General features: G+C 33.7%; 2 protein-coding genes across 2 annotated transcripts; both read right to left on the bottom strand.

Annotated features, from left to right (window-relative positions):
- Positions 1–219: 219 nt before the first annotated feature.
- On the bottom strand, positions 220–853 carry LOC133324828 (trafficking protein particle complex subunit 5-like; the record flags this gene model as incomplete). Its single annotated transcript, XM_061533658.1, has 3 exons — positions 220–333; positions 400–709; positions 768–853. Coding segments are annotated over 3 exons (495 nt in total), but the record flags the coding sequence as incomplete, so codon positions are not given.
- Positions 854–5383: 4530 nt separating this feature from the next.
- Positions 5384–10058, bottom strand: LOC133324827 (long-chain fatty acid transport protein 4-like). Its single transcript, XM_061533657.1, has 6 exons — positions 9862–10058; positions 9306–9796; positions 9081–9231; positions 6266–6660; positions 5757–6196; positions 5384–5692 (listed from the first exon to the last, which is right to left on the bottom strand). Exons 1-6 carry the CDS (start codon positions 10056–10058, stop codon positions 5384–5386), a joined length of 1983 nt encoding a protein of 660 aa, XP_061389641.1.
- Positions 10059–10617: the final 559 nt, after the last annotated feature.

The raw sequence follows: 10617 nt of genomic DNA, 5'->3' as shown, positions 1-10617 counted from the left end.
GCGCGACGGTCGTGAAAAACAATATCGCAATGGAGAGGTGGCCTACAAAGATCGTCTATTCAAATTCATTTAAGAAGTTATCCAATTTCAGTTTGTTTTTGGAAATAGAAGTGTTGTAGTCATAATATTCGAAGAGTAAATAAACAATAAAAACTTAAGTGCATTGGTTAGACTAATTGTGTATTTCTAAAAGAAAACAAAAAAATAACTATTTGAGTGTTTTATTTAATTAATTTATTTCTCCTCTAATTGTTTGTCACGGGCTATAACAAAATCTTCGAATTTGATCATATAGGTGGTACCCTTATGCCAATGGGCTGTCACTTTGCAGGGCTGCGAAGGAAGGGATACAAATTTAATAGTGTTAAAGAACTAAATACCACAACAAATTATTCTTACAAATCCACAGTGTGTTAAAACAGCCTCCACTATTCCCGCTGTGAAGTTGGCACAATTCAGTGTTCCTTTGTCTTTGGGCACACTAATATAGGTGTTCACCAATGGCTGTTTCTCAATGATATAGTAGGTCCTTTCATCGTCGTTGGCATGTTCCAGTTTTTCTGCTTCTTTGCCAAATAGATTCTTCCACACTGTGGTCTTGACAAACAGCAGCATTTGCGTCAATTTGGTTTCTCTTTTCGAACTTCGTTCTCGCATAAAATAGAGATCAATAACACGGGTGCCCACATCCTGGCCCAATTCATGTAGACTAGGGAAACCACAAAACACTCATTATTTATTATTTTTCCAATATCATCCTTGCTTACCGATTCTGCAGTTCTGGCACCGTATACACTTTGCTTTGACAATACTGAACAATTTCGCTGAACAACAAGGCCACAATACTTTCCAATTAGAAAATTAGTAGGAATTCAATTGGAATACATGGAAAAGAAAACCATGGTACAATTATAAAAGGTAACAGCAAGTCCCAGCTGATTTGATTCCATCGTAATACTAGTGTCAATATGAATTTGACAAATTATGTTTTTAAAAATCACCCAACAGGAAAATTGGGAACGCATACAATTTGAAATTGTTCTTTATTAAATGTGCTCCCGTATTCAATTTACTCAATCTGGCTGCTGGGAAAGTTTGAGGAAGCAAATCTTTCTTCAAGGAATAACTCGCTATTCCCAGCATTTTCATATGAGTTACACATATATATAGCAATGGCTCAATTATAGGAAAGATGTGGAAGCGATAGAAATATAAATTTGATAGATTTTCATTCATGTTTTTCAATTTTTATTTTGAGGATTCGAAAATATTTCATTTTCAAAATAAAAATAATTTGATGATAATTTGTTTGTTTGTTTACATTTTTCTGTCAAATGAGTTGACACTAGTAGAACTTACAACAACAAATTTCCATGTGGTTGTTGTATCGATTTTTGTACAAAAACACTTGCTGTTACCTTCTATTATTATACCATGTAATATATCTATACTCGATTTAATTTCCTTAACAAGAATTTTCAGAATTCCGGCTAATTTCGAGCTACACCTATTGAAATAGACCTATATAGGCAAAAAATCTGTAGCCAATAATTTTGACATGGACAAATTTTTCCCGATACCTTTGTTATCAGACAAAAGCATGCTGTGTTTGGAAGGTCATTTCAAATTTTCCTGAAATTAATATCAGAGGTTAGTCGCATCTTCCTGAACACAAAAATATATACCTGCAACTCTTCCACAGGTGGAATTCCATACTTCTCGAGATATGGGCTTCTAAAGTTCCGAAAATTTTGTGTTCATAACATTATGGAATTTTGTGTTCATAACATTATGTTTATAAATCATACACTTTTGAAAGTATATCACATTAAATTCCTCTTCAAAATAGCCAGTCTTCGGCCGGCTATGGATAGTTGGAAAATTTGGCTATACAATTAAAATTCCTTTTATATATATATTTTTTTTTTGATAACCGTCCTTTGATTTATGCTTTTCCCTTTGAGGTATAAATAAGTATTGTGTAAGATTTTATTAGTCCCTAATGCTTCCATATTTCTAAATAAATAAATAAATTGGATAAAAATGGATACGACCTCAATAAATGAAGAATTGCTAAATAATGTGTGGTATAATAACTCATATATACCTATTTATATTAAACATTTTTAGATTAGACCAGATAACGCTAGAGATTTTTTTTAATATCTTAAACTTAATTTTAGAACTTACATTTAATTTTAGAACTAGCGTGAAGCTGGAAGTGGGCGAAATTCTGGGTTATTGGAGATTCACAACGTTTTTGGCAAAACTATTTTGATCTAGGTCCATGTTTTGACCGATGTAGACCACACCTACCCGCATAATTTGAAATACCTGATGAATAAAATACTTCTTCCCAGCAAGTTTGTGGTGCCCTGTTTATAATATGATCCCTCTAAATTAAGGTGACCATACGTCCTCTTTTTTAGAGGACAATCATCTATTTTAACTGGCTGTCATCTATATAATTTCGTTTTCGTTGTAGATGATCTGTATTAAATCTGTCATACTTCATAAGCTATAACTTCATTATTCCTCCATTTATAGACAAATTCTTTTTAATTCGTAATATCTGAACTGTTTTCTGTAAAATAAAAACATAAAAAAATTTTAAATTTTAACATCACATATTTTGATTTTTGTCCACTGAGGCAACCGTACAAAACATTTCGACATAGTGGGGAAGTTGAATATTTTTGTACGTATAGGGGTTGTAAAATATTCTTGGAAAATATAGTCGACATAGGTCTACTTCTTTGCTATGTTCCTTATATAATGATCCCAGGATTATTCGCTTCGGATCAAAAATATGGCCCGCTCGTACTTAACGCTTTTTTATCTAATTTTATATATCTATAAGTAATTTTAAATGTAAGTTGATACACATACATAGCCTTATCTAAATTGAAGTTTATATCCCAGATTTGCAACCTAAGAGTATGTAATTTTGTATTTGATTCGGCCGAATTGGTTTTTGCAAAGAAAGAAAACCAATGTTTCCAAAAGGCGTTGAGTACGGTCAATGCTCTGATAGTATCGGATTTCATAAAAATGACGAATAAACTATTAAAAAGTTATCAACATGTTTAAGTTCAGACAATTGTTTGTTAACTGCGAACTTCAAAATACCGAGGATCGGGTCAAACTTTTGGAGACGTACCAATGTTTGGTCTTCATCGACAATAGTCTGTGAGGTGAGTTTTTAATTGAAGCTTTAGTACTAGAGCCACGGACGTGAAAAAAGTGAAAACGACAAACCATATCATCAAATTGTATTACAGCATGTAACTGGATACTCAATGGGACTTTTTATTGAAGAACTGTATCAACATTTCACTCCGTTTACCATAATACGGACTCGAGACTATACCCAAGAGTTTATATTTACATTCTCGATTTCAAATTTCGATGGTTTTCAAAAAGTATTTGAAGACTTAAAGAAGACGAAGATGAAAATAAATTGGCAAAAAAAATTTGTTGTTGTTTTTTTGCAATTAAAGAAAATCCTCCTTTTCGATGGCGGGCATGATTGTCGATCAATGGAACATGCGAATCACAAAATTCCAAAGCAATTAGAAATACTACATATCTGTCTCTGGTATGAATTAGGATTATTGGTTTCGCACGAAAATCGGCGAAATGACCTAAGGAAATTATTTTGTGGAAAATCACGAACCAAACTAGAAAATAAGAAAGATCTCCTTAAATGCCATATAAATGGAACCAGTAGAATGACTAGAAAAAAGGTAAAAACAAAAACAAACTTCGATATGATCTTTCAAAATATTTAATAAGGGTCTATGCTGCCAGAAGAAAACAAAATAACAAACTCTCATGTTGGCTAACAACTTGAACCTATCGAAAATTTTGATTCACCTTTGTAAGGGGGCTATGTAGAAACTTGGGTTTATATTGAAAATGATCTGTGAACAAGTTGTTTATCCACTTAAGTCCCGTAGTGTTAAATTACAACCACTCTTTGAAATAAAAAATATAGTGACTTCAACTTAAGTGAAAGTTTATATTGGAAATTCGCTTTGGACAACAAAAATTCCTAAAGAGTCCGAGCGATATTCATAATATTTGTAGATATGTTTTAATAATTTCTTTTCCAGCCGCTTACATGTCTTGAGTTTCATTGAACTTCGAAAATTCTTAAAACATTTCGAAATCCTGTGTGACATGCTTTGTGGTTCCATTGTCAATCCACCAATCACATCCATATACTTTTTGTTCCTTCGGATAAGCACTAATCGGGGTTATTAACTTTAATGGAGGCAGAATTCTTCACAGATCTTCGGCAGTTATTTACCCTGTGTCCCATCTTCTTACAGTAAAAGCAGGAGTCCTCTTTCTTAGTAAATATCTTCTCATCCTCGTCTCTACAATTTCTTTTGAGCTACACAAATAATGACTCCTGGTTATTCTTGGGATCGGTTAAACCTTTTTGAAAAGCATATTTGCATCAGCAACTCATCCAACGATTTATTTTCTTCCCATGTAAGCATCATCCAACTTGAACGGAACATTTCAGATGAAGTGGGTAAAATAAGTATCATATCCGGCAAAATTTTTTCTCCTTTAGTCCTCAATCTGAATTTGAGTACATCCCACAGGCCTACAGGTTTCACATGCACGTTTCTTATGCATAACTGTTTGGTATATCTGATCTGTTATGATATCAGTTATAACTGTCTTCGCATATGAATTTGCTTTGCGATAAAACTCGACCTTTTCCTATGATCTCTTTCAGAAGCCTCTACTGCTCCATTTTCCAAGGGTTTTGGTATCTCAATTTTGTTGTCGATGAAATCCAAAAGTCCAATATAACCCGACCATCCTTTTCCATATCGGATAGTCCGATGCACAATATAATGGCTTCAATTTTCTTTCGTAAATTCCACTACTTTTTCTCATATGTTTGCCTTTAATTAATGTCCTTTAGCTTCTTTTTTGGAAAAAAAGTAATTTGTACTTACCGTGTATTTTTTCAAAATTATGTTTCAATATTAATGTCATATATAATTTATTGTCTTTTTTGGTGCACTGATTTTTCGATTTTTTAAACATAAATAACAAAAAAAAAAAAAATATATATTAATAATTTGAAAAAATATAACAAAATATGGCAACGCCAATATTTCACGATCTCACTACTCTATGGCTAATAATAATTTTATATTTATTTTTTTATATATTACAACAATAATTTGTTCTCTAATCAATAATTTGTTTAATAGGATGACTCTACTTAATGGCAATTGGTTATAAACATTCTACCTATAATCACATACATATATACTCATATGCAATGAAATTACAGCTGTACAAAAAACATACGATACGATATATAAAAAAGTCTTTCATTTGCTTTTGTGGTTTCTCATAATCCGGCTGTACCATTCTTTAAGGCTTCGAATTGTTGTTGGGTTATTGGGCGATAAATACCATCGCTATTGAGGTAGTACAAAGGATCCTTGAATTTTTCAATATTAAATCCTTCCAACATGAGTTCACGTTTTTTCATCTTAAAGGTTGAGGTTCGGGGTATTTGGTCCATGACGCGAACAAACAAGGGTCTCGCATAGGTTGGCAAACTTGCGCGTATACCCACAGATAAATGTTGAAAATCGATTTTACGATCAGGATCTTCAATGGCAGCCATTCCGGCTTTACCTTCAACGTGGGGAATCTGAGGAAAATCGAAAGCATTTTTAATTTATTGATTATTTTATTTATTTAAGAAAACTATTTACCTCCACACCATACACCACACAATCCTGCAAGCCTATCACACTTGTTATAATACCCTCAACTTCCTGCGTTGAGACATTCTCACCACGCCAACGGAATGTATCGCCTGTACGATCTTTGAAATAGTAATAATTCAATAGGTCACCCACTAACATATCACCGGAATTAAAGAAGACATCGCCTTTTTTGAAAACATTGTGTAAAAGTTTCTTTTCCGAAGCTCCTCGATCGGCATAACCATTATATGTGGTCAAGGCGTTACGGGCATCAATTCTACCAATCAGTAGACCAGTTTCACCAGGATTACAACGTATACAGAAACCTTTCGAATTGCGTATGGGTTCTCCGGTCTCCTCGTCCACACGTATCACTTGAAGGTGGGTAATATGGCGTATGGCCATGGGGATAAATCCGACGGCTCCTACTTGATTGCTAACATTGGCTGAAGGGAAAACAACAACTTATTTTAGTATGAAGGAGAATAAAAAGAGGAGGAAAGAAGCTAACTTACCCAAATTCGAGTTGCCCTCCGTCGAACCGTAGAGCTCAGCAATATTAGGTATATTGAAACGTGTTGTAAACTGTGACCATATTTGTTCCCTCAAGCCATTGCCATACATAATCCGCAAGCTGTGTTGAGTATCTTCGGGTTTCGATGGAGCCGTCAATAGGTAACGACATAGCTCACCAATATATTGGGCACATGTGGCCTTATATTTAATACAATCTTTCCAGAATTGTGAAACTGAGAACTTCTTGCGCAAAGCTATTGTACTTCCGTGAATTAGGGCAATACCCACTCCTACCACACCGCCGGCAGTGTGATAAAGTGGCAGGGCATTGTAAATAATATCGTTGGGGGTAATTGCAACCATATGATAGGTTGCCGTACTCATAAAGAGATATCTGGAAAGAAGAAAAGTAGATAAATATTTATCAAGGTTTGCGTTGCTAAGCATTTTGTAGATTTTTGAGCAAGGGTTTCAATCGAATTGTCTCTTATTAGATATTTTGAGTTATCTTTGTGAGGCAATCTTCCTACCAAAAAGTATCAATATGAAACAGCTGATTATTTAGATATCTGGTTTTAAAACATATAGGAGGTGATGCAAATGTGGTATACCCATTTGTTTTTAGATTGCCAAATTTTTATTTTTTATCCGATTAAATTGAAAATTTACACTTAACATGCTACATGTGTTGTCTTTCCATGTATCAATTTGAAAATAATATTATTCTAACAATTTAAGAGATATTTGAGAAAATATTTGAAATCCCATAAAAAGTGATTTTAAAAAAAGTGCAGGTAATGTGGTATACCACATGATGTTAATGTGGTATAGTATAATTTTCACTTCCAATTGATATCTTATATAATTTATTGTTTTTAATGAATGCGAATTAGCTCGAGATTTATGTCTGTTAAGATTTTTAACGGATACGTTGAGTGCAACTTTAATTTTTATTATATAATAATGTCTACACATGGCAATATTTAATTTTTGTATGGAGAAGTTGTTAAAACTCATAGCCTTTGTTTTTCATCCTTGTGATTCATGGTAGACTCTCGTAGAGTACAAATGTTTCACATAGTAATGAGATTTTGTCTAGTGCTGGCCTTTTTCCATGCAGAATCAAGGTATACCACATTACCTACACTTGTGTTTACCGAAGAAATGTCTAGTTTTTTTTCCAAATTGGTGATTATGTGGTGCAATCGCGCATATTATTTGATTTTTAGTTCATACTGATTATTTTAATGCTTTAGTAATAACGATTAAAGTACATCCGTAAAACAAAAAATTATTTTTAAACTTCAACCGAAAAAAAGTCAATTTCATGAAAATTTTTATTTTTGGTACTGATTCTCAACGTGATTTAAATAAATTAAACAGGTCATTGCTATCTTATTTTTTTGAGAACAGCAAACTATAGAACATGTTTCAGTTATTCTAAAATTTTCAGTTTACAAAAAAAGTGACTATACCAAATATTTGTGGTTCTCATTACGTGGCAAATGTTCCTATTATTATCAGTCTGTTGTTTGGTGTAGCTCTTTTTTCTTAATTTTTGGGGACATTTTGCAGAAAAAAACTAAAATGGGTCCATAAAGCTCCAAGAGCTCGACAAGCGTAAATTAGTAAAAAATATTTATTCGTTTAGGATCGACATCTCTACCAGGGTTGGTTTCTAAAAACTACTTTGTAAGGACCAAAAATATGTTGAAGAATATGTTATTCCAAGGATTTCATATCCCTATATTTTTAAAGAATATTTTTTTTTTCAAAGAATATCAAGGCCATTGACGAGGACGAATATTCATTCTAGAAATAACAATGCCTTAAGATCACCCGTTCTTTAGATTGGCTGTTCTATAGATCACCTGTTCTTTATATCAGATCAGCTGTTTTACAGATCAGCTGAATTTCTACAAACAAACAATGTTTGCAGTACATTGATATGTCTAAAATATTTTGCAGAATCAAACCGATCAATTGTTAATAAATGTATTGCCGGAGATTTGCATTTATAATTCTGTTTTTCTTTTAATTTTTTGGTTTTAACAGCTGGACGGTGCTATCCTTATAAAGCTGCCTAGGTAAGGACCAAATAAACCAAAGGCTATGTATTTGGTAATTGGCAGCAACTTTTCTATATAGATCCATGAGGGGCGGCACCATTATTTGGGAAATATATATAATGATACTGCACCATTTTAGGGTTTTAAGCGCAAATTCCAACTGAAGGCATTCCGGGATCTTGGAGAGGCGATACATGACCATGTTTTGAGGATTTTAGTAACGTTTTCTATATTATGAGGCTGTAATGCGGAATTTCGGGTTCTTGGAGAGTATTACAACATCTTCGCAGGCAATCAGCTGTTCTACACGTCAGCTGTTTCTTATATCAGCTGTTCTTTAAATTATGAGTTTATTCGCAATAAATTTTCAATATAGGTCAATGCGTTTTTAAAGCCTCGATGTACCACTCCATTTTGGGGGTTTAAAGGTTTTAGACTCTGAAGGGGTAGCAATTTGACATTCCGGAATCTTTGAGGGTTAAAACATATTTGCAGAAAATGTTCGATATATGACCTCGTGTTGACATAGCCCTTTGTAAAGGATCCGCAACATTTGCGGTTTGTAGAAGATGTTAGTAACATTTTATAATTGAAGAGTCCAATATCTTTGAAGGATATATTTAATATAGGACCATGTTTCGACATAGCCTACATACCACATTCCTCACATTTTCTGCATTTAAAAGGTTTTAGAAAATGTTGAAGACTATAGCAGAATCGTTTAAAAATTTTTAGAAGTTCTTACCTTTGGTTTGTTATAACAGCCGCTTTAGGTAGTCCTGTTGTACCCGAGGTATAAATATACAAAAGTTTATCCTTTGGCTGGCAATCATTTATGTACATCGAAAGATTTTCAGGTTTTTGATATTTCAAATCTCCCGTCAAGTCCACAGCACCTTGAAATGTTCACAAAAATATTAAATTCGAATAACCTTGAACATTACAACCCTCCACTCATCACCCAACTTACCCTTCATCAAAACCAAATTATCATTTGTCCGCTGTTCCTCATCACTAAATTGATAGATTTGCAGTGAACGCAAATCTTCATTATCGATAACTTCTTTTAGAACCTCCACCAATTCGGTGCCAACAATTATGGCCTTCGAATTGGCCACTTTGAGAGAATGGATGAGAGTATCCCGTCTCAGATTGGAATTAATTAAAGCTGTTACTACACCAATTTTGGACAGGCCCAACCATATTGCAGGATATTCCGGACGTCCTTCCATTAGCAGAGCTACACAATCACCTTTACGCAGCCCCTTATCCTTAAAGTAACCACCAATTTTATTGCTATAATCTTCAACATCTTGAAATGTCAGACGGCGATCATCAATTACGAAGCAAGCTTTTTCAGGATGTTTCCTGCAGTTCTCTTGGAATATTCTTGCCATAGACCATTTTTTCCATTCCATAAGTAAGATGAAAATGTTCATTTTTATAAAACGATAACCAGCCCTAAGGGACATACAAAATATAGACGTTAGTTGAAGTTATTTTCGTACTAAAATTTTGGAACTTACACAGTATCTCTTGGCACGGTATGCACTAAGGCATACACAAAGGTGGGATTTCGTAACATCAGAGCCATTATGGCGCCCAAGCCCAAACTTAATTTGGCGTTGTCTTTGATGAGCAGAAATATAAGGAAACCACCCAGAACTGTAAAAAATCTGGTGGCATTTTTCTGTTTGAAATTTAATTCTAGCAGCAGATTCATTGTGATTCGTTAGTGAGTTCTGAAAATAAAGAAAAAAAGGAATTAAAAATCAATGTCTCGATAATTAAATGAGTTAATTGTTGTTGTCATGTTTTGAAAAAGTTTTTGTTGACCAAAAGGGTTACATAATATATTGTAAATGAATAAAAAAGGGAAATAAGGAACGGTAGGACCAGTTGAGTTTATAGCAGAATAGGTATGTATCCTTCTACCTATATTAAAGGTTTTCAAGTCGCCCAGGTCAAAGGCATATGGTGAATGTATATTAAATTTGTCATTTCGAAATAGCCATCGGAGGCCCCATAAACTTGAGAAATACTCTTGTTCCGAATAAAAAAATATATTATATGGTCGATAGAAATCGCAATAATAAATATTCAGCCTTGAGAGCTCCAACAAATCGCCCCATTTTCTGCATTTTGTAGGCTTTCCAATAGAAGTGATTGTACTGTAGTAGTCATATATACCTTGGCAAAAAATATGGCAGTATATGCCCATTCTTTGACGTATCCTCCATATAAATGTCTCGGACCACTTTCTGTATTTTGAAAGTTTAAGC

Source organism: Musca vetustissima, unplaced genomic scaffold (genome assembly GCF_032173495.1).
Source record: "Musca vetustissima isolate MV318-11 ecotype Yass unplaced genomic scaffold, APGP_CSIRO_Mvet_v1 utg341075, whole genome shotgun sequence".
Classification (NCBI taxonomy): Eukaryota; Metazoa; Arthropoda; class Insecta; order Diptera; family Muscidae; genus Musca; species Musca vetustissima.
This window is presented reverse-complemented; position numbering and strand designations above follow the sequence as displayed.

Bases quoted from the DNA above. Each gene is read 5' to 3' on its own strand.
- LOC133324827 (XM_061533657.1), bottom strand. From the start codon at position 10,058: ATGAATCTGCTGCTAGAATTAAATTTCAAACAGAAAAATGCCACCAGA. The intron at 9,232-9,305 runs GTAAGTTGGGTG...GAACATTTCAAG, and splicing joins TAATTTGGTTTTGATGAAGG to GTGCTGTGGACTTGACGGGA. The intron at 5,693-5,756 runs GTAAATAGTTTT...GATTTTCCTCAG, and splicing joins GTGTGGTGTATGGTGTGGAG to ATTCCCCACGTTGAAGGTAA.